Source organism: Acanthochromis polyacanthus, chromosome 15, assembly GCF_021347895.1.
Source record: "Acanthochromis polyacanthus isolate Apoly-LR-REF ecotype Palm Island chromosome 15, KAUST_Apoly_ChrSc, whole genome shotgun sequence".
In the NCBI taxonomy this organism is placed as follows: Eukaryota; Metazoa; Chordata; class Actinopteri; family Pomacentridae; genus Acanthochromis; species Acanthochromis polyacanthus.
Genome location: NC_067127.1, coordinates 25823585 through 25848416, shown reverse-complemented (window position 1 = coordinate 25848416; position 24832 = coordinate 25823585). Strand labels below are relative to the sequence as shown.

At 38.5% G+C, this 24832-nt stretch overlaps 1 protein-coding gene and 1 long non-coding RNA gene across 3 annotated transcripts; one reads left to right on the top strand and one right to left on the bottom strand.

Annotated features, from left to right (window-relative positions):
* Positions 1–18165: 18165 nt before the first annotated feature.
* Positions 18166–20312, bottom strand: LOC127537400 (E3 SUMO-protein ligase ZBED1-like). Its single transcript, XM_051959662.1, has 2 exons — positions 19950–20312; positions 18166–19609 (listed from the first exon to the last, which is right to left on the bottom strand). Exons 1-2 carry the CDS (start codon positions 20190–20192, stop codon positions 18800–18802), a joined length of 1053 nt encoding a protein of 350 aa, XP_051815622.1. The 5' UTR covers positions 20193–20312; the 3' UTR covers positions 18166–18799.
* Positions 20313–22890: 2578 nt separating this feature from the next.
* LOC127537414 (uncharacterized) lies at positions 22891–24789 on the top strand. 2 transcript variants are annotated; one of them, XR_007947036.1, is made up of 3 exons: positions 22891–23723; positions 23881–24041; positions 24671–24789. It is a non-coding gene; the product is annotated as an uncharacterized LOC127537414 (long non-coding RNA). The 2 variants fall into 2 exon arrangements; XR_007947037.1 differs by lacking the exon at positions 24671–24789 and adding an exon at positions 24439–24598.
* The last annotated feature ends 43 nt before the right edge of the window (positions 24790–24832 follow it).

Here is a 24832-nt window from a genome sequence, read left to right as displayed (position 1 = left end):
TTAAACACTCAACAATCAAGTCATCACTTGAAGGCTATACTAGGCTATACTTTTTTTTTTAAATTTTCATTTGAAAAACATCCAAGTCCAGATGGTGACACAAACAACAATTAACAACCCTGGGCTGTTTGGATAAAAGACAAAAAAAAATAGTTTTCAAACACAAAAACTTTTCTAACAGACCAGAGTGAGGTTTAAAAACTCAAACAAGAACGAATATTTTTTTTTACTTCCGCCAATAATGCTGTGAACATGTTAGTTTTAGTTGTACCAGGCAGCCACCTCAGTGACAGAGCCATGCAAAGCAAATTCTTCAAATTTTTCAGACAGATACAGCCAGGTTCCAGTACAGGAACCTCCAAAGGGAAAAAAGTTACAGGAATTAGCCTTTTCTCCAAAATCAAAATTATTTTTAATACCCATCTTAACCATCTGAAATTATTAAGGCATGAAATGCTGATCTTGAGGTGAAGAAAAAATAGGTTTTCAATCCAACTACATTAAATGACCTTAAACTGAATTTGGTTTTAAATCAAAGAACATAGACATTTCAGTTTAAATTACACACAGTATTAAGTTGATGCAATTACAAACATTTTAATGTTAACTCAACCCATCAGAAATGATGTTTGCAACTTAAAGAGTTTATCTAAATCTGTAAATTTGTTTTGTTTTTTTGTTTTCTTTGCATTTAATTAAGGATCAGAAGTGGCTCTCGTAAATGGTTTTCAAGAGTGTAATTGACAATTTACCTTCAGCTGAATTTATGGAAGTCAATTCCAATTAATGATAAAATTAAAAAATTGTTGCACTTGTACACCCCAGGTGACCTTCTGTTTTCATTGGTTCATCACATATCAGAGAAGGAAAGTGAAGGAAAATGAAGCTTTGACAGATTTAGTTGACCATCGAAATGGATGAAACATGTCCCTCTACTTCAATGAGTGAGCTTAGGAACCAAATAAAATGCCATTTGCAGATTTCACGGGGACCATTTCTTTGGAATTAAATTGATTCCAGTTAAAAAGGTACATGAGAAAATATATTGTAATTTGCATAAACTGGCACTTTAATCTCACTTTCCAGAGCACTTAGTCTAGGTTACAAGAGTTGATCTCAGCGCTGAATGCTTTTCCATCCATGGGAACACTTGGGTTTTGTTGTCATGAAATTGCCCAAAGATTGGGAACATACTGTAACAGGACAGAATATCAGCTCCAACCAAAAAATGCTGGTACTGGCCTTCAGAAAACCACATTAGTCAACAACTGGCAATACACCCAAAGTTACTCTAACTTTGTAATCAAAATGACCTTGAAGGCATGTATTTGTGTGTACTTGCCTCTGCCCCCCCCCCCCCCACACACACACACACACACTCCACCAAAATGCACACAGTCCCCTAAATACACTCACACACACAGGGATACAGATGCTAGCGATCATTATGGTCTTCTGTTTCGTCAAACCTCAGATTGGGCCTTTTTGCCTCCAGCTGACAAGTGTATGAGGGGAGATTTTTTTTCCCGCTTCATTTTTGGCAAATGATCAGACAAGCAGCACAGTGGTGCATTAAAATGTCAGCTTAAAATGAAAATAAACAACTTAGGGGTGGAAAAAGGTTTGGAGATACAGCTAATATCAACCCCACCCCCGGACAGACTTGGTATGGCCCTGGGGCAGAGGGGAGATTGACAGGTTGGGAGGCTGGATCTTACAGCCGCAGGGGGGTTTCCCTGTTTGAACAGCAGGAGCTTCAGGTCTTTAGCATGAGAATCAGAGAATAAACAACGATAAGGCTCAAATTTCATTCTGTTCCTCATGTACAGTACATATATATGTACAACACATACTCTGCTCACACACCCACTCACACATACACACACAAAGACACACATACACACACACAATACTGTATACTGTATGCGTTGCAGTGTAACATATACATCAATGTACTGAAAGTGTTCTAAAATTTAATCTGACACATTTTTTGTGCCTTCCTATGCAAAGCATCAAACGCAGCGTTCATTGTATCATCCACCAGCGTTGGAAACCTCCTCCACCCACACCTTTCTGTTTTCTCACATCAGAGCTGGAGGGTGGATGAGGGGGCATGTTTTTAGTTTGGCTTGCATTATTTGGTCTACACCTGCCTCTTGGAACATTTTTACCTTTGGATGTGTAACACTTTACACTCTCGTTTGTTTGAAGCATACTGAAGCTCTAACCTCTTCATATGTGGTGTAGTAAGTTTATTGATGTTACACATTTCAGCAGCACCATGTCAAACAAAAAAGGCAGAGACTGAGGGACACTACAAGGTAATAACAGTATGTTACTGCAGAGTGTATTACAGTCGATTAAACAGTATTAAATGTATTACACTCATTTTATTAGGAAAATTGCACTCATGTTGAGTAAGGCCTCTGTTTGCTCTCAAACAGCCTCAGTTCTTGGTGTCATGGATTCTAAAAGATGCTGGGAACACTCTTCTAAACTGTGTGCTACATGTTGACATGATTTATCAGATCAATACTGCAGTTTTGTCCGCTGCACATTCATGCTGCAAATAAGCTTTCCTACCATAACCCAAACATGTTCTACCAGTTTCAGAGCAGGTGGGAAGATGCTCTAAACCTAGTCTGAGATGACTTTCATTGTGTGACATGGTGCATTATTCTGCTAGAAACAGCCATCACAAGATGGTAAACTGTCAGCAACAACTCTCAGATATGCTGTGGCATTCAGGCCATGATTACTGATGGGTATTCAGGAGTCCAAAGTACCAAGTACACATTTCTCACACCACTGGACCACAACCAGCATCAACATGGACTGTAGACACAAGGTAGGTCAGGTCGATAAGTTCTTGCTGTTGACTCTGACCCACTGCCTCTGCAAAAATGGAGAGTCATCGGACCAGGATACATCTTTCAAGTCCCCATCTGTCTAGTTTTGGTGAGCCTGTGCCCTCTGCAGCCTCAGATTTCTGTTGCTGGCATGGCCTTTTTCTGGTATAGCTCTCCTCCTCCAGGTTGGACATTTCAGATTGATTGTACATGATGTTTTCTAAAAACAATAATTCCTTAAATGTGAACATTTTTAGAATGTTTTTTTTTTTTTGCACTAAAACAAAGGGAAAATTTGGTATTGTGGGTATTTATAGGTTGTTGTGCTGTGATTTTATTGGTTTGGCCCACTTGAGATCAAATTGGGCTCAATGTGGCCCTTGAACTAAATGAGTTTGACACCCCTGCGTTAGACTTTCTTCAAATCTTTGCACCAGAGCTGATAGCTGGAATATAGATTTGTTTTATTTGTACAGTCACCAATTAGGAATGTCATAAGTCATTTTGTGGTCATCAAACTTGACTTTATTAATATGCTTACACTTTGTAAACTTAGAGCTCCACCCTTGACATTATTTTGAAACTCAACACTGGCAGGTTTCACAGGCATGTTGTCTTTTAATGTGGTCGGTGGTCTAAATTACACCATTTAATGGTAAAAACAGAAAGAATCAGCACATTGTCATTTTTCCAACAGCCCTTGAAGGTGTCAAATCTCAGATAAAAATTTTGATGTGACATTTCATCAAAATCCCTTTATGTGTCTCATTTAAAAAATATATTATAACCAAACCATTTGCAATAGCTGCTGTTAAAAAACTGAATTTCTCAGTACAATCAAGAAACCATGATTCACTCAGTTGGATCCACAGTTACATAGAAAAAAAATCTGAGAATTTTCAAGTAAACTATAGGCTGTACCTACACAGAGCAGAGAGATGACAAGAAAGACTAAGGAAAATAAAACATACTTCAAATATTTGTATGTATGTATGTATGTATGTATGTATGTATATATATATATATATATATATATATATATATATATAATTTTATATAGGATTTATATATATTTTTTTTAAATTAAATGCATATACCAAAAAGCGATTCAACTTTTTATGATTTATGGCACGAACTGTGTTACACTGGACAAAATACATCTTTGAGCTCTCTCTACTTTAAGCTTTGGTTGTGCTGTTTCCATAGAGGTGCAGGATTGTATATGGCAGTGAAAAATGAGCCCACAGTGAGTAAAAATGTGACAGGAGCAAAAAACACCCAGAAGCTGCTTAGGGGAACAGAGATACATTAAATCCACTGTATTCTTAGTACAGAACTTAGTGCTAGAAGTGTCACTAAAACAAAAAAGTTGTTGCAAGGATCTTACGAATCTTATTTTGTGCATCAGTGTCATGGTTTCCTCAAACATATTTAAATTCTACTTTCTGGAGCTGCTTCACAGTGAAAGCTTGCAGACAAGAGAACAAATTATTTTTACAGGGAAGCAGCAGCTGGAGTCATTTGTAGTGTACAGACATTTGCTCAACTTCTTTTTTGCACGCTAAGGTGAAGAATCAACTTCACATCTCCAAAAAATTGTGCAATAACCAATGTTTTGCTGTAGCATTACTTTCTCTCTTCCATCCTCATTCTCTCCCGCCCTCCTTTATATATCTGTGTTTGACTAATTGGCCCCAAAACTGTCACCTTTTGCTTTATCATTGCCTTTCATTATATTAACCGCTACTATTCTAAATGTAGACTCAGATTCTGAAGAGCTGACAAACACAAAGAATGGCTTTCATCAGGAAAGCTTAAAGCATTACCTGTACATCCACCTTCAACTTATTAAAAAACTCTCTGAAACATCCTCTCGTTCCTCAGTTTGAAGTTTCACATCTTAACCTATTAGTGCTTGTGGTGCCTGCTCACGGTACCCTGCATTTTTCCCATCCTCCTATTGTATAAATATATGATTAACTAAAAAAAGACATCATTTATTTGGCTTGGTGCGGTCCCTGAGCGTGTTGTTTTGGCCCCGTGTACAACACGGAGAGTGTTTGTTGGCGTTAACTAGCACACGTGTCGAAAATAAACACCTCGCTCGACAACGCTCCATTAATAACACGCCTTCGCTTTGTTGCCTGCTTGTTTCTGCTGCTGTTGCGTTTTGTTACTTTGCTGTCTTACTTTCCCTGTCTTTTGTAGTGCCTGTGTGTATATATGTGTGTGTAGTAGCTTAATTGTGCGTGTGTGCGTGTGCGTGTGTGTGTGTGCGTGTGTGTGTGTGTGTGTGTGTGTGTGTGTGTGTGTGTGTGTGTGTGCGCGTGTGTGTGTGCGTGTGTGTGTACAGGAGTGTCTATGTTGTACCTTGCTAGTTCTATTAATATAGAGATGTAAACAGATAGAAAACCAAGCATTCACACAGTAATCAAAAGATGATCAGATTGTACACTCGAACTGTGTAAACGTCAAGTCCATCAAACAAAGGGCAACAAAGGTAAAAATTTACAGAAATCTTTGCATCTTTTCTCATGCATCTCTGAAATTTCTCATCGTGCACGTGTTTGTCTGCATTCATGTAAACTCTAGCTGGGCTATTTTTGGTATCTGACACCCCAGAAAATTACCCAGAAAGTCACAAGAAACAAATAACCCTCACAAACTCACTGCCCCCTATGAACAACCAGCATGCAAAAAAAAAGAAAACCTTTCTTTTCATGAATATGCAAATATATCACAAAGGATTCAGCACTTGTTTGAAGAACTGCTGCATTTGTTTCCAGCAATTAATAGCGCAAACAACTTCTTTCTCTTTGTCTGTCTCACTCCTTCCGTCTGTCCGTCTTTCTCACTCCACTTGTGAGTGTGGTTAGCAGAGTTGATGCAGCTCTCTCCTCACCCAGCTCCCCGGATGGATTGAGATTAGCAATGGAAATAGAAATACATAATGCAATAATAATAATGCTAGTCAGATGGATGGATTTGGAATAACCAACTATTTAAAAATGGAAAGAAATGACATGGCCAGCTTCTGAATTGTTTTAAAACTTTTATCCCTCCAAAGATTATCTTCTCCCCTTTTGTTTTTAAGTGAAGGAAGTTTTTCTTTCACAACTTCTAAATGAAATAGACAGCAGTCTTTTTTCTCTTTTAAATGACAGCGCTGAACATTAACCTTTCTACCCAAACCACACATACAATGTTGTTTAAACTTTGCAATTTGAGTCATATTTAACAAAAAAAATAAAAATAACAAAAAGCTCCACTTATCCCCTTAGATTGAACAGTTACTGCAAATCACTGCAAAGTTATCCTGAGTGGTCACCTAATCCTGTGGTAAAACATTTCTGTCCTAATGACAGTTGTTCACTTCTAGGATGGTAATGTAACCATGCACAGTGCATGAGCAGTTACTGACTGGTGTGATGAAAATGATGTGAATCCTACGATACGGTCTTCACAGTCACAGGTCATACACCTAACATCCATGACAAATTTTGCTGGGCCTGGGATCTTGCATGTTTTCCCTGTGCAGTCTCAGTGGGTGCTCCAGTTTCCTCCCACAGTCCAAAAACATTCTGAGGTTAATTGGTGATTCTAAATTGTCCGTAGGTTGAATGTGAGAGTGTTTGGTTGTCTCTCTGTAGTCCTGTGATGGACTGGTGATCTGTCCGGCGTGTCCCCTGCCTTCACCCTAAGTCAGCTGGGATAGACTCCAGCACCCCCGCAACCATAATGAGGATTAACCGATGTACAGATAATGGATGGATGGTTGTTATCCATGTGAATATGTTTACCAAATTAAAAGTCTGAATTCCTCATATTAGCATGTAAACATTTGCTGTTGCATATGCTTACATTGTGTCCCAAAAGTTTGTTCTCCCTATGGAATGTACAAGGTTTTTGAGTGTGGATGGTTCTACATGGTTCAGGATTCATCACAAGTTTTTAATTGGATCGAGGGCAGGGGAGTTTGGTGGCCATTCTCCAGAAAGTCAGGTAGATGCTCAGAAGATTATTTAAAGGAGGACTGTATGGGACAAGTCCAACAGCATCATTGGGCACTTGGCATTAATGGACAATGCAATTTCATTGTGGAGCTTTAACAGAGCAGACGCAGTATTGTGACGGGACCTGCACTCTGATTGAAATTTATCAAAAATGTCATTGTCCTCAAGGAAAGACTGTAACTGCATGAAAACAACCTTTTCTAAAACCTTGGACAAAAAAGGTAAATGTAAAACAGGTCTAAAAATTTGAAAAACTGAAGAATCAAGTTGAGGTTTTTTGAGGAGAGGCCAAACCACAGCATGACTCTACTACTAATATGCATAAATAATGCAAATTATCACTTCGATTTAAAAATTGTGTGTTCATAAAAGTGGCAGCAAAAACTCCAGCTGTTGAGGAGGTGAAGATACGGCATTGGCAAGACAAGGCCAGTGGCTTAAAGGACGCTGGAAGGGCTGCAAATTAAAAAAAAAATGGGAAGGTGATCTGAAATGACAGTTGTAGATATTTCCCTGATAGATAAAGACAGTCCGCAAGATATAATAAGGTCCAGAGTATAACCAAGATGGTGTGTAGGTCCGTCATCTGATTGGATTAAATCAAAACAATCCAAAAATCTTTTAAAGTCAGTAGCAAACTGATTAGACGGACAGCAAATGCCAATATTAAAATCTCCACAAATCAAAAGCTGATCATACATAGGAGTAAATTCAGATAAAAACTCAGAAAACTCTTTGATAAAAACCTTATTGTATGCAGGTCGGTGGTACACAACAGCACATAAAATCTGTCATGTAAGATCAATCACAAATAACTGTAGTTTAAAGCTTGTGTCCGGAGTTTCCGTTTGTTTTCAATTTATGTATCATTGTTTAACAAAGCTTAAATGCATTAGTCTAGTTCGATACTATAATATAATGTTAGTATGACGCGATATGAAAATGTATCCATGAGCTCCGCCTTCCTCTCATAGACCCCCATGTTATTCCAAAAAGCGCCGGTCGCTGCCGACCAATCAAGTTCGAGCTTCAGCTTTGTCATGCTGTCAATCAACGGTTACGCGCACAGCAAGCACGCCCATGCAGAGGTGGGCGAGCTACGCACTACGCAACCGCGCGCACATTTGTTTTGCTTGTGGAGGAGAGAGCATCAGGGATCAGCAACTTCCAGAAAAGTTACCAATCCCACGGCTTGTCAGGCCAAGAGACTGCAGGACGTTTTTTGGCTCGGAGTGCTCGCGTCGCTCCCCGACCACGGCCTCCATAGCCCACCTGACGGCTTCGTTTAGATGCCCGACCTCTGGAGGAAGATGTTGGGGCGTCTGGGACATTCTCTTCGTCAGAGGAGTCATGCAATTCTGAACTCTAGACAGAAATAAATAAACAATGTAACACATATACACACGTAAATGCACTTTTGATAAACAACGTCATCGAGAGGGATACACGAGTGTAATCACATATTGAAACTTTACTCGTTCGTCCTAGCAGATTCATGTTATTTTGGTATTAGGACAAGTTAGACTCAATACAGAATTCTAACGTAATTCCTTTATTATTTACTAAATGTACTAAATGTAGAAGAGTGGAAAACAGCAAAACAGGCAAGATGCTGCAGCACTTCGGGTACTCCTCTCAGGTACTGCGCGCGTGCACAAATAAAGGGGCGAAATCAGAGGGAGGGTGGGACCAACAGTGTTTTGGGAGACGCTGCGATTCAAACTCCGGACACGAGCTTTAAGGGAGGTGTAGTTATTTGTGGAAAGATGTTGATATTTAAACTTGTCCCTGAACACAGAGGCAAGACTTTCTCTTCGACCAGACGCTCGAGGAATGCTCAGGAAAAAGCAGCCACAAGGGAGGAGCTCTGAAAACACGCTGTTGTCACCTGGTTTCTTCCACGTTTCGGGGTACGAGGATCAGAGGTGTAGGGCGAAGCCAGATAAGCCCTGAGTCCAACTTGGACGCTACTTCTCTTACCGCATCTCCTGAAGCAGCTGAAAACGCCGGGTGAACGCAACAGGTATGAAGGTATGGAGCCCAAGAAAGGTGGCAGCGTCACTGATTGACCCACAGAAGCACAGATCTTTAAAAGAGTCAGGTGATCATACACTAGGAGTGGTGACACATTTAAAAATACATGAGCATTTAAAAATAAAATCTGGATGAGCAACTGCCAGCTGCACACGGCCCCATCTTGCACAACTTCTATGCACACCATTGCTGAGTCATATGGGTAGTGTGAGCAGGGGCACCATCTTCCATAAATGCCAATTCCTAACATTTGTTAAACATTGTCCGTTCAGTCACATGTCCTGAGTTTTTTCCTCCTGGCCGTGCTGTTGGTGTAATATTGTACATTAATAGTGGTACCTTGAGACACAATGTGCAGCTCTGAGAGACTTGAAGTGGACATAGCTCCCCAAACCATACTATGGGCCCTGAATTTCACTTAGTCAGAAGATGGTCCTTTTTCAACCTCATCTGTATAGATATGGTCATTTTGGCTCTTGGGTGTTGGAAATAAGAAGAGAGGGCATTCATCAGAGAAAATCCAGTTCTCCTCGTCTTTTGGAGTCAGAGTTACGTACGTCTTTGGGAAATCCAGTCTTTTCTCCTTTTGCAGTACAGTGACAATTTGACAGGGTACATTGCCTCTTCTAAGCCCTCTGTTAAATAACAATGCACAGTGCTCTTAGAAACTTTTTCTCCAAGATTTTTCAGCCTATGACTGAGTCGCTGACATGACTAGCGTGTCTTACTCTTGGCTTTTCTCATCAGATCCTTGGCTCTTGCAGCTAGGCCAGATTTGAAGGATCCTCCTTTGTTGTACCTTAGTCACTACTTCTGCACTCAGGGGATACTTCTGCCAAGGGCTTGAGCTGCCTGCTGACCGGTTTTTCCTGTATTTGGAAGAGCAATGGTATCTGCACAAATCTCAGACTCTGAAAGAGTAGCTTTTCAACCCATAATCTTGGCGATGATAGCAATGCTTCCAAAATATGATTGTGAGTGTAATGCATCTTGGTCAAGCAAGAAATGTATATACTGGGACCTGACATTTTGACCAGACAAACAACCAAGCAGTACCTGATTGACCAGGTATAACTCTAAATTGGTGATAAATAACACTATATTGGTGATAAATGATCAAATATGTTGTCCAGTGGGGAGAGCAAACTTTTCAGACACAGTGTGGTCCCACCACATACAGTCAAAGGATATGGAATGTCTTTCATTTTGCAGGTGTTTGATCATGTATCAAATTATTGGACAAGCAACTTAATGAAGGAGGATGGCTGAAAAGTGAAAGTACCAAAGTTGATCCATTTCAACAGTATATCTTTGTCAGTTTTTACTGTCATATATCCGAAGCTCTGGAGGCACTCAAAAACAGTGCTATACTAGGCTCTCCTTTGCAGTCAGAGACTCAAGTTAGTAGGTCTCATCATTGGGAAATCATGAATGTCCAGGGACTTTGATGGCCATTCACCACATATTTTTGAGATTGTTCATCTTAATCATTGTGGTAGACCAGCAAATCAGACCAACATTAATGTTCAGACAACCATGGAGTGTTGCTTAAAATGTAGCGGAGCTGTGTTTGTGAAACAGGTAGCATGGGTTGGTCTAAGTGAGCTGCAGCAGCAAAAGGCATCTGTGTAAACATTTTAGAAAAGTAATTGCACTAAATGTCAGGTTATATTAGCTGCCTTATACACCTGCATATCTATAATTAAATGTTACCAGTGACACAGTTTTGAATGAACCAATGGCTGTGAAGAATCTGAAGCAATTAATACTACTCACCCAGCACAAGTGAGACAACAGTGGTCTGCCTGAAGTAATGGCATGTTTTTTTCATTCAGGTATGTCAAGATGCTTTCAAATGAAAATGTTTCATATTTTGGAGGCTACAAAACTACACAGATCAAAAACAAAAATATAAATCTAATCATTAATATGAATAGATCCAGAATTTCCTGAGATTTTGGCAAACATGCATTATTATGAGATAAAGGTGTTTACCTGACTTTGTCTATAAAATGATGCTGTTAACTTAATAGAACCTACTTATATCGAGTTTTAACACCAGCTCTACCTCAGATCTTGGCAGTAGTATTTAATCACAATTCAAAATTCTGCTCCAGAGTGATGTTTGTGATCTTGTCTGGATCCATCTAAATAACATCCAGTTGAACCTCATTTTCCCCTAGTTTAGACACCTCCGTCCTCATATTTTGATAAACAGCAGAGGGGGATGAGGACGTGGCCTGTCACATTTCATGAGTAAGCTGTGTGCTGAGAGAAGATGGCATCTGTCCGCCCTGCACAGGCTACTCCTCAAATATTAATAATGATAATGAGCAAAGGGCTGACCAGGGCCCGGGGTCCACAACTACCATTCCCTTATTAGAATAACCCCTGCAACTCAGTCACACACACACACACACACACACACACACACACACACACACACACACACACACACACACACACACACACACACACACACACACATTGCACTCAAGAGAATAGGCACATGAACTTGTGCACATGACAGTGTGATGGGCAATATGCACATATATGCACACCAAATGCATTCAAGCCAACAAAGACATTTAATTCAAAAGATGGATAATGTGAGAGTATGCAAACACACACGCACACACAAATGGAATAGACATGCAAATGGGCACCCACTGGGACTAAGAGGAGGATTCCCCTCTGGCCAGAGAGCTCATACTCTCCGTCAACCCGACCATCCTCACCCCCAACCACCCCCACCCTCCTGACCCATGTCACACACAATCAGCCTTCCAGTCCAACACACGCACACTGAAACTCTCCCTGTCTGTTTCCAACACACCACAACACCCCTCTATCCACACTGTTTTCCTCTCCCACGCATCACACGCACACACACACACACACACACACACACACACACACACACACACACACACACACACACACACACACACATACACGTGTGACAAGCCAAGAGGGGACTGTCGTAGGAAACTGGTAACAGTGGCCCAGTGTTTCGAGATATTTTGTTGAAACAAAAATCATTCATAAAATTTTCTTTTAAGGTCTTTCTTCAGAATATAACTTCAAACATGCATTTTTTAATTTTTTTTAAAAACTGCCAAGAGGGGCCCATCAGCCATGCCTGACATCTACATATCAAAGAGTGGCCCTCCATAGCCTTCCGTGGAGCTGTAGGTGTTAACACAACAGTTCAGCCTGACTGACACCTACACATCAAAGAGTGGCCCTCCATTGCAGGCTCTGGAGGGCCCCTCTTTTATATGTAGATGTCGGTCAGGGCTGCAATGGAACTGTCTGTGCAATACACAAATTGATTGGTAGTAAGTCTACGTGGAACTTTAAAGTTTTAAATGTTTAAAAACCTCACCAAATATTGTGAAAGTCATTTGGTCTAAATAGTTTTTCTTCTAAATCCTTGATTTGTGTTGCTTAGTTACATGCACTGTGACATCACAAACAATTACTGAATTTTTTATATGTCCCACTCCATTGACATATATTCAGAAATACGGTGAAATCTTTGTAAAGTAATATTTTTTTAATGTTTGAAACACTTCCTGACAACAAGCATGTCTTTATCATTTTATCTTAGGGGCGCTCACATTTTGCTGGGCTACTATGAAATTACTATGAAATGAGATAAGTGTGAATTTCAAACTGGACCTTTGTATTGCCTCTGTATTCACTCTTGAAGGCAAAACCTTTAATTTGAGGCTCTGATTTAGAAACTTCTGCAACTACAGTTTATTGTGGTCTAATGAGCATCTTTATGGCATCCATTTTAGAGTAAATACTTCTTACGACAATGTCACAAAAAAGTTGTGAATTATTTTTTTCTCTAATCAGGACTATTGTAAATACTAAAATGATCTTCTATCTATGTATACACACTGGAGTGTTAATGTCGCTCTGTGCTATCTAAAAGGGCCCTCGTGTCGTTATAGACCATCTAAAAGAGGACCCCTATCATTCTGTACCACCAAAGTGTGGACCTTATTCTCTGTCAGCCATAAAAACAATCATTTTTGTGAATAAAATTCTACTTTAATTGAAAATAGATTAATTGAGGCAACTATGATATTATTTAGCATTACACTCACCTTCCTGCATTAATTAATATTTTTGAAAATAATTTTCAAGTGTTACATCTTCCTGTAGATTGTGTTCAAAACAAAGTGAATGAGGCTTATTTTATTTCCTGAGGCTTAATTAATTTTCCATTTTAGAGTAAATAATTATTACAACAATGTCACAAAAAAGTTGTAAATGATTCTTTCTCTAATCAGGACTATTGTAAATACTAAAATGATCTTCTATCTATGCATACACACTGGGGTGTTAATGTCGCTCTGTGCTATCTAAAAGGGCCCTCGTGTCGTTATAGACTATCTAAAAGAGGACCCCCATCATTCTGTACCACCAAAGTGTGGACCTTATTCTCTGTCAGCCATAAAAACAATCATTTTTGTGAATAAAATTCTACTTTAATTGAAAATAGATTAATTGAGGCAACTATGATATTATTTAGCATTACACTCACCTTCCTGCATTAATTAATATTTTTGAAAATAATTTTCAAGTGTTACATCTTCCTGTAGATTGTGTTCAAAACAAAGTGAATGAGGCATATTTTATTTCCTGAGGCTTAATTAATTTTCCATTTTAGAGTAAATAATTATTACAACAATGTCACAAAAAAGTTGTAAATGATTCTTTCTCTAATCAGGACTATTGTAAATACTAAAATGATCTTCTATCTATGCATACACACTGGGGTGTTAATGTCGCTCTGTGCTATCTAAAAGGGCCCTCGTGTCGTTATAGGCTATCTAAAAGAGGACCCCCATCATTCTGTACCACCAAAGTGTGGACCTTATTCTCTGTCAGCCATAAAATCATTCATTTTTTGTGAATAAATTTCCACTTTAATTGAAAATAGATTAACTAATGATATTATTTAGCATTACACTCACCTTCCTGCAGTAAGTAATATTTATGAAAATAATTTTCAAGTATTACATCTACCTGTAGATTGTGTTCAAAAGAAACTGAATGAGGTTTATTTCATTTAAAGTGTTGGTGTCAACATAAAATCACTCAAAGACAGCTATTATCATATATGTCTATATCTGTAGATGTGCCAGTTCAAAGTCCAACTGTCATATATCTACATCTAGGGTCATCATCTGTGTAGGAGCAGATGCTGGCCCACATATTAACTTTCTAATGCCCAAGAGTTTATATTGTATCATGTCACCAAGCAGAATTGCTGAATAAAATCTGTTACAAATATAGATACTGCTAACTGCTCTGAAAATCTAAATGGGCACAGTCAAAGGTAAATGTTCTCTTAAATTCTGTAGCTTTGGTTCCAGTTGTTTTCAGTTCTTACATCTTTAGGAGATCCTAATGTATTTTGTTAATGCTCTCACTTGGACAGATAATCATTGGCTAATTTTATTCAAAAAGCCTTGTTGATAACCATGCTGGTTCTACTCCCCTAAAAGTATTTCTAAAAACTGCTGCTGTAAATTGACAACAATCCATCTAACACAGCAGCCGAATGGCAGGTTCCAGCTTTGTGTTCAGCTATGGTTAGAGTTTAAGGATCAGAATCGTAAAACAGAAATGGTACAATAGCAGTTTTATATTATTACACTAAAATCATATTCATTATGTATTTTACATAGGGCTTCATTTTGCTCATGGATTTTTGGAATCATCAATTCTGGAATGTGTATGTTGCTCCATGCTATCCAAGAGGGTTGGGAGGCCACAATTTCTTGTTTTCTTATTTTTTTTGTTGCCTTGATTGTTTTTAATTTAATGCTTTTGTTGGACAACAACTTCTCTACAAAGCTAGATTCCTTTTCTGTCACAGCTCTGTTGTGTGTTGTCCAGGCCTTTTACATTTGCTGGGCAAACTGAGCAGACGTGTGTGTGTAGATTCTCGTTCAGTCAAACCCCTGTATTGCTAGTCCACTTCACATCAATTGAACTCTTTGTGTGTCTACATCTGGTCTGGCTCCACATTCACATTTCATGGGCGGGTGGATCAAACAGGCTGCTCTGACATGGGATTATCAAACAAGCAGCTATTAACACCATGGGTGAAGTCAATGAGAGGAAATGGGCAGCTTTAACTACGAATCCACATCCCTGTCTGTAAACAGTGGTATTTTTCCTCAAGCTGACATCAGCCACGATGCCAACGGCTATTATGCAATAGACAACCACTTGTCCACTCTGAGACATGGTAATGTGGCTTTACATATAATAATCCCAAGCAAGTCTCACATATGCAACTGCATATGTGCAACCAAAATAGTTGCATATGTAACTATTTTTCAAGAGTGATTTAGCAGATTATCCTAAAATAAATAAATAAATGTGGACAGAGACAGGTTTGACTCTGACACAGGTGATGATCAGAATGTAGGGGCAGCTAGGGAAAGATGATTGAGTCAGTTAAACAGAAAAAAGTAGAAAACTACATTCAATTGTGAGGACTGGTGTAGAACAAATGCTTGAAAGTACTATGAAATGAGACAAGTGTGAATTTCAAACTGGACCTTTGTATTGCCTCTGTATTACTTCACTCTTGAAGGCAAAACCTTTAATTTGAGGCTCTGATTAAAAAACTTCTGCAACTACAGTTTATTGTGGTCTAATGAACGTCTTTTTAGCATTCATTTCTGAGTAAATAATTCTTACAGTCATGTCACAAAAAAAGTTGGAAATGATTCTTTCTCTAATTGGGACTATTGTAAATACTAAAATGATCTATCTATGTATACACACTGGGGTGTTAATGTCGCTCTGTGCTATTTAAAAGGGCCCTCGTGTCGTTATAGACTATCTAAAAGAGGACCCCTATCATTCTGTACCACCAAAGTGTGGACCTTATTTTCTGTCAGCCATAAAAACAATCGTTTTTTTTCAATGAGTTTCCACTGTTATTGAAAATAGACTAATTGAGGCAACTATGACATTATTTAGCATTACACTCACCTTTCTGCAGTAAGTAAGATTTTTAAAAAATCATTTTTACTTGTAGATTGTTTTCAAAACAAACTGAATGAGGTTTATTTCATTTGAAGTGTGAAACAGAAAAAAGTAGAAAACTACATTCAATCACGATGACTGGTGCAGAACAAATGCTGACAGTGACGCTACTATTGACAGCAATGACAGTTTTGGGAGGTGGTGACCAAATCCTGTGCTGATGTGACTGAGATATTTGGCTGTACCAGTGCTACTATTCAGAAGCATACTTTGGAGCTCTGATCCCAGATGTGTGCACCTGAACATTCCTATATTATGCTTGCTTCTCTTCATCGGGAATGGTGAATTAGTGCATACAGACCGGATCTCGAGACATGAAGAGTGAAAGATCAATTGATGTAAACTAGGAATGGAATGACAATGACATTGTTGACAGAGAATCTGTACACGCGTACAATTCATCCAGCAGATTTACAAGCAGTGAAGAAAAAAGAAACTTGCAAACTAAATTAAGACAGAAAAGAATTCATTATTTCAAATGAGTTGTTGTCCACCAAGTATTTAATGCTTTTTTTTCTTTTGTAATGACATTTGCTGCTATGTGTGTCTGCTAAAGGTAACAAATCATTTTTTAAGAAGCAAAAACCCACAGAAATTCCCTATATTTAACTAATGACGTAAATAGAGATTGCATTGTTTGCTTCACAGATCAAAACCTCATGCTTTTCTTTACAATTTCGTACTGGTGGGTCCTGGTGGTTGTAAAAATATGAACGTGAGGATTTCTTTTCCGAGAGTGGTGGGATTTTGATACTAATGTTCATAATGTGGTAACAGACATTGTGGAATAAGTCAAAATGTCACCTGTTTTTTAATGCCTTTTTTGATTACAACTCCAGCTCTATTCTAACATGCTTGTTTGTTTATTTGTTTATTTGATAGGGACAGAACAACAAACATTGTTACATTAACCGATGTCATGTTCATAGGTCAATAGCTGACAGCTAATTCGCAGACCTGGTCCCTGCTTGTGTGGACAGAGGTAAAAGTGATGTTCTTGAAGGCTACTGCCCAACCCCCACACACAATTTACATTTCTATGTTGAGGCGCTACGAATGTGCTTGTGTGGACAGAGCTAAAGGTGATCTTTCTTGAAGGCTACTGCCCAACCCCCACGCACAATTTACACTCTGCCATGGCCAAAGAGACAAACAGGTTTCTGCTGTAGCACAGATCAACAGGCTGACTTACGTTCAGACCAATTTCCCTTGTAGTTATGCATGAATAAATTCTATGAGTTTCAAAGGTTTTATTCACTTTGCAAATTGTGATGATCCAAGTATTCACAAAAAACTGAACCATTCAAGTTAAATAAATAAATCATTCTAGTTTCACTCAACAAATGTGCCAGAACTTTCACATTTCAGTACAACCTCTTGTGTGTTGTTGTTTTGTTTGTTTTTAAACCTAGAAGTATGAGTGTACTTCAAACACTTTCTAGTAGATTTTTCCTGTTTCTGAATATGTTGAGCCTGTCTTTTTCATTATAGCATGAACTATCATTTGTTACCTTTAACAGCAGTTTAGAATTACATCAGCCCATTCCCAGTAAAAAATTACTCTGCCTCTGCAGGAGTTTTTAACTTCCAAAGGCAAGGAAGGCCTCATGAAAATCATCAGCTTAAACACACCTTGGCCCGTACTTCAGAATCTGTTGCTGAGACATAGCTTACCGTAAGGCTCAGGTTAAACAAGCCAGATTCAGACTTCTCATCTCTTCTAGATAAATCTCTTTACAAGACACAGCAATAGGGCTGGGCGATATGACCTAAAATCAATATCACGATAAATTGGGGGGTTTTACCTCGATAACGATAAATGAACGATAAATTTCGCCGCCAACCTCAAACACCCCAATCACAGTAACATTTGAAATGAAAAACTGCTTACGGTTTTATATTGATTTATTGTAAACTAGAACACAATACTTTCAATTAAATGGAAAAGGACAAAACACTCTTGTAACCATTACAAACAATATGTAAACATCAGACTTAACATACCTCTCTTTTAAACTTACATTATTATAAATGCTCTGAGGCAGTTATATTTCTTTTTCAGGTAATGTCTCTTGTAAATAAAAGTAAATATTGCCACATGCAAAAGTTGTAGAGTGGACTGGTTTCGAAAAACGAAGTCTTTTAAAAAATAAAAAGATTTCAATAAAACACTAGAACAACCGCAGAAAAAGCACTGCCATGTGAGAGGTAGACAACAATAAACATTTTTTAAACAAACATTTTAACTAGTCCAACTGCCAATGTGCAAAAAGATCAGTGTAAAGCTGATGATCAAAAGTAAAACCAGCTTAAACAGTGCACTTGAAAAAGTATCAGCAGACTGGATATTGCTACAATTAGCTTACATGAAACAGGTGAAGGTTCATTTACCTCTTGTAAACATTTTTGAGCAAAGGCATACGTAAAGGCACAAGAGCAGTAAGGTCTTTGTTCAGGTAATATCCCTTGTAAAGTAAACAAATTTAACTATTGCCAAGTACAAAAAAGGCATGGTGGACTGGCTTGAAAATAAAATTATAACAACAAAATAATAATAATATAATATAGAATAAATATTAACATTTCAATACAACACGTAAACAATTGCAGCTAAGCAGTCCGTGCCATATGAGGTAGACATTTTACATATTGTAAACAAACTTTATAACCAGTGCAACAACAAATGTGCAAAAATGTCAGTGTAACACACTGATGATTAAAAGCAAAATGAGATTGGTATCTTGTTTTCACAACTATAGATGTCAATCTAACTCAAGATTGCTGTTCCATCTAATCATTGTTTCCACAGATAAGGGTTTAGTCTAGGTTTTTACTTAGAAACACCAGCATGTTAACCATTTCTGGCTTCAAGCAGGATCGGAGGCATGTAACAACATTACCTCCAGAGCTGAAAACCCGCTCAGATGGGGAACTAGTGGCTGGTACACAAAGGTACTTTTTTGCCACTTTGCTCAGAGTGGGAAAGTGGGCATGATGCTGTCTCCACCAATCAAGAGGATTTTCCTCACTATCCTGCAAAGGGGACACCAAGTAGCTACTCAGCTCTGCTTCTACAGCTTGCTGAATTGACACAGCAGGTGCAGTTGAAGAAGTAGCTTCGCTTCTTTTGACAAAACTGCCCAGTGACTTCTTTGGCTTCTTTGCTTCAGAAGATGGAAATGAAGAATGCTGATGTTCAGCTGCAGTGCTGCCTCTGGTTTGTCCTGTGTGGTCTAAAGCTGCTGACTCCATCTCTTTCTTAATATTTTCCTGAATGGTGGGGACATGGTGTGCAGAAATGTAGGATGCTTTGAATCTGGGATCAACAAAACTGGCCATGTCCAAAAACTCCTCAGTGGTGGGATCTGAAAACTTGTCATCAAGGTATGAAATGATGTCAGACTTGATAGCTTTCGTTAGCTCCACATCGTCATCTTCCTCAGCCAACACTCGTGAATGGAGGATGTGTAATACAGGCTTCACGGATGAAATTGTCACATACTCTTCACCTGACAGGGCATCTGTGAACTCCACCAGAGGAGCCAGAGCTTTGTTCATAGCTTCCAACACATCCAGGTCAGACCATTTTGGTATCAGATGCCTTGATGCTCTGTCATCAGAGAGGACCTGTAATAATAATAATAATAATAATAATAATAATAATAATAATAATAATAATAAAATTACATTTATATTGTGTTTTACCACAAAGGAAGTTCAGTTTATTTCTTCAATCTATTTTTTGAATATCTTCCCACCTATTTTTGTCTAAATGAGTGGTGCTTTGTACCTAGCTTTGTACATGAGCAATTACAAAATGTGAAATCCCCCCGCTCTTTTAAATAGACAGACATACAGAGTCCATGTTGGGTGGGAAACAAAAATCATTTCATTGACAGAAAAGATTAGAATCAGCCCATGAAGACATACTGTAAAATAAAATAAAGTATCAAGAACCATAGCCTACCTGTGTGATGGCTTTCTTTTGTTCAAGTAGCCTTGCTGTCATCAAGTGCATTGATCCCCATCTGGTGGGGCATGATGTTTTAAGGTTGTGTTGGGGCAGGTTTAATTCAATCTGTGCCTTGTGTAGAGCCTTCTTCTTCTTCCAACTGTAGGAGAAGGAGCTGACAATCTTCTTACAGACCTTTACGGCCCGATCCACAGCAGGTTGTTTTTTCAGCGCATTTTCTGAAACAGACACACACATTATTTAGCTCTTAAGTACAGTGCGAATAATCAGTCATTTAGTATTTTCATATGGTCAACTCTGTACAATTAGATAAGGAGAAAGAGATAGCAACAGTGGTGGTAAAAAAAAAAAAGTACTTTTCTTCCTTAAGTATAAGAAATTATGATACTAAAGCAACAAATTGATGGCAGGAATAAAACACATCCATCATTTTCAATTTTGAGTTTACACCTTAAATAGTGAGAACAAGTCCAAATCTAACATTTTAAGGTGTAAAATTAAAGTAAAAAAAATAAAAATAAAAATGCAGCTAGGAGGTTTTGCATCCAGTCATCAAAATGTAATTCTTACAAAAGTAAAGTTTAAAAAAGTTAACTCAAGTAAAAGTACATTAGTAGTCACAAAAGTACTTTGTAAGTAAAAATATTCCACTCAGGTTTTTGTTATTAAACTAGGACTGAAACTAAACTTAACAAAAACTTTACTAAGATTAAACCAGGACTAAACCAGATATTGGACAAAATGTTCATTTTTAAAGTAAATTTGGAGAGATAATACTTTAACTTTGCTGCAAATAAAAAAAATCGTGGAGTGGCAAAATACTGAAACGTGTAATGAAATAAAAGTACAAATATCCATCACAAAACGTACATAGGTTTTTTTCTTACTGTTCTTTTCACCACTACTTTTTTTACTTAGATTGTACAGTTATTCACTCACATTTGTCAATCACACAGTACAATAGGTTCTGTTTATTTTATAACAGTGCAAGCAGTCAGTCGAGTTGCCATGAAAACATAACCATAAATGTGCATACTTACCGATTGCCAAGTGGAGCCTGTGCCCAAAGCACTGCACCCGCATCCAATGGTTGAGCTCTGCAGCTTTGACAACGTTAGCACCATTGTCTGTTGTGATAGCCACGAGGTTTTCTTCTTTGAGGTCCCATGACGAGAGCATCGATGTCAGGCCTTGAGCTATCATCTCTCCTGTGTGCTCAGTGGGAAAATACGCCGTTTCGAGCACTCTGGTGCGCAGTTGCCACTCGTCAATGAAATGCACCGTCAAGCTCAAATAGGGCTCCATGGTGCGACTTGACCACAGGTCGGATGTTGCAGCAAAATGCTTCAAATGCTTTAGTTCGGCAGCGACCTTCTCCCTCTCGGTTTTAAACATGTTGGGGAGCACAGTTTGTGAAAAGTATTTTCGCGATGGTATGGCGTACCTCTTGTCGGCAGTATTCATTAAACGCTTAAACCCTGTGCGCTCCACAGTAGCTATGGGGGCCATATCTTTAGCTATGTGGTAGCCAATGGCGTTTGTCATTTCAACCCACCTCTTCGACGTTCTTTCATACGGTGTCACACCCGCAAATGCCTCCGTTATGCGCTGCTGTCGTGGGGTAGAAAGCCTCGAACTCGAGCCATGTTTCTCGCTTTGAGCTTTTTGCACATCTTCAAACTCAACGGCATGATTGTGCTGTAGGTGATGGAAAAGGTTCGTCGTGTTGCCTTGGTTGGTTACGATCGTTTTTAAACACACTTTGCATTTCGTGTTCTTTTGTTCAATGTCTTCTTTGTAGAAACCAAAATATTTCCAAATTACAGATGTAGAATTTCTTTTTGGTACAAGTTCCGGTGGATTCACCTCGACAAACGCGACGTCTCCGGCTGTATCAGCCGCTTCAGTGTTCGAATTGTCAGCCAATGCCATTACCACAACGTGACTTCCCTCTTCTTCAAACTGGGTGAGCGAGTCACCTGCGTGGGTAGCGCACTGACGTCACTTAGTGCTCGGTTGCGGAGTCTTAAAGGGGAATGAGCATAATTTATTGGCGCAAGTCAAAACATAACATTGACATTTGTTTCTTTTTCTTTAAATTATCGTATTTACCGTCATGGACAAAATGACGTCGGTCATCGTTGTAATTCACGATAACGATAAATTTTCGGTTTATCGCCCAGCATTCCCTACAAATGGTCCCACCATTCTTTAACTCACAAATTAAGTGCGGGTGTTTTTTGGTTTTAGTTTTATTCCTATTTTCTGCAGAAATGCAGAGCAAAAACAAAGTGGATCAATATTTGTTGGACAACAACTTCTCTACAAAGCTAGATTCCTTTTCTGTCACAGCTCTGTTGTGTGTTGTCCAGTCCTTTTACATCTGCTGGGCAAACTGAGCAGTTCACATCAACTGAAACCCTGTAACCCTTCATGTGTCTACGTCTGGTCTAACTGCTCTGATTCACCATTCATGTCAGGGTGGTTAACGATCTTTTTCCAAAGACCCAGTCACTGTTCTGATCATTGGGCAGGGTTTTATATCAATACCGGTCTCCTCACAGAAGTTTTTACTTGTCTTTTCTGTTTTTGGGAGCGACAGCTTTAGAGGACCAGAAGCATTTCCATGTGTTTTTCCTTCATTGGAGATTCATCTACCTGAATATTTATTTTATTTGTGCACCTTTCAATCAATATGTAAAGATATAATAGTTTTATAGGTAAGTATATTGAAGAGGTACTGTGCAAGAAGGACATTTAACCTACCATCCTTCAAGTTTTTTTCTTCCTTCAAGCAAAGAAAAGGTAAGGTAATTTGCAGCACTTTAATTTAATATTCTAAAACCTCAATGTATAAATGCTAACAATTTAAAAATGACTTTTTTGTCCACTTACCATATAAACATGTGGCACTGCCATCGTACTGCTTTAATATTTATGTCTAAATGTGTAGGTAGCATTAATATTCTGATAGAACTCACAACAAAAAAACTGAGAAGTTTACTATTATGAAAATGCAGATACTATAATTCTTCTGCCTCATAGTTAATGTTGCACCTTTTATCTAAATATTTACAGTGACAAGGTTTCAAAGTATTGTTGATAGTGTAACTACTGAGCTATTTTCTGTTGGACATGCCTGGTATGCAGCAACACATGAGCATTTCTGAAACTTATATCACACTATTAATGCATATTTATTTGTTTCCTGTTAATCAGGTTAGGGAGTTATTGCCACTAACAAAATTACAAAATTTGAAATGATGACCATGTCTAATAGGTTTTTTTTCTGCATTTTCAAGGAATCCCGTCGGATGAGTTCATTCGAAAACCTTGCCTCTAACCCTGGCGTTACGGACGTTGGAGAACCTGTTTTTAACACCACAAAAAAGATTGCAAATGGATGCAATGCTGCTGAAATTTTCCCAGGATTCTTCCAGAGCAACAAAGTTGCAGTGAAAAGAGTTGCAAAGCATATTTCTCAAAATGAGATTAAAATGGCACATGTCCTATGTTCAGAAACATTCAAAGCAGAACATCTTTTACAACCAATTGCAGTGTTGGAAGATAATTACTTTGCTTATTTTGTCTCCCCTCTCTGCAAATACAGTCTGGCGGAGGTAATTGAAAACAAGAACTTTCCTGACAGAGAAAGTTTGACTGAGGCTCAAAGACTGGGGATCTGCCAGGAACTACTGCAAGGACTACAAGAACTCCATTCACGCGGGATTTTGCACAGAGACCTGAAGCCCGAAAACATTTTGTTTGGTAAAAAAAAAGAATAAATCGTTTAGCCATAGCCATAAACTATCTGGTAGAATGTATTTATTATCCAATTTTTCATTATACATCATAGAAAAGACGTTATTTTGTGGATATTGTATTAAGAGGTACATGTCTAAGGATCATTTTCAATATTTTACAGATATCAGCAACAAATTGTTTATCGCAGATTTTGGAGCAAGCAGGAAACTGGATTTGGCACAATCAGCTTTGCAGTCTCAAATGGCTGGATCTTTGTCTTGGTCAAGTTATGAAGATGTTTGAGGCATGCAATACAAATACAAGAAAGAGTCAGATATCCAGGTAAGTTCAGGATGGAAATGTCGCTTCAATGGCCATGATGACTGCTATGAGTTTACATGTCTTTAAAATATGTGAAATGTGGAGCTGAAAATGAATGAACTAGTTCTGCTGTATGGTGAATTGTATCACATGTCAGTATTCAAATCAGTTTACATAAACTCAACTGTATATTATAAGTAATATTTTAATCATTGTAATGTTTATATATACATACTCAAAAAATATAAACGCAACACTTTTGTTTTTGCTCCCATTTTTTATTAGATGAACTCAAAGATCTAAAACTTTTTCCACAAACACAATATCATCATTTCTCTCAAATATTGTTCACAAATCTGTCTAAGTCTGTGATAGTTAGCACTTCTCCTTTGCTGAGATAATCCATCCCACCTCACAGGTGTGCCATATCAAGATGCTGATTAGACACCATGATTAGTGCACAGGTGTGCCTTAGACTGCCCACAATAAAAGGCCACTCTGAAAGGTGCAGTTTTATCACACAGCACAATGCCACAGATGTGGCAAGATTTGAGGGAGCGTGCAATTGGCATGCTGACAGCAGGAATGTCAACCAGAGCTGTTGCTCGTGTGTTGAATGTTCATTTCTCTACCATAATCTGTCTCCAAAGGCGTTTCAGAGAATTTGGCAGTACATCCAACTAGCCTCACAACCGCAGACCACGTGTAACCACACCAGCCCAGGACCTCCACATCCAGCATGTTCACTTCCAAGATGGTCTGAGACCAGTCACTCAGACAGCTGCTGAAACAATCGGTTTGCATAACCAAAA

Bases quoted from the DNA above. Each gene is read 5' to 3' on its own strand.
- LOC127537400 (XM_051959662.1), bottom strand. From the start codon at position 20,192: ATGTGTGTGTCTGTTTCAGAAAATGCGCTGAAAAAACAACCTGCTGTG. The intron at 19,610-19,949 runs GTAGGCTATGGT...TTATTATTACAG, and splicing joins AAAAGAAAGCCATCACACAG to GTCCTCTCTGATGACAGAGC.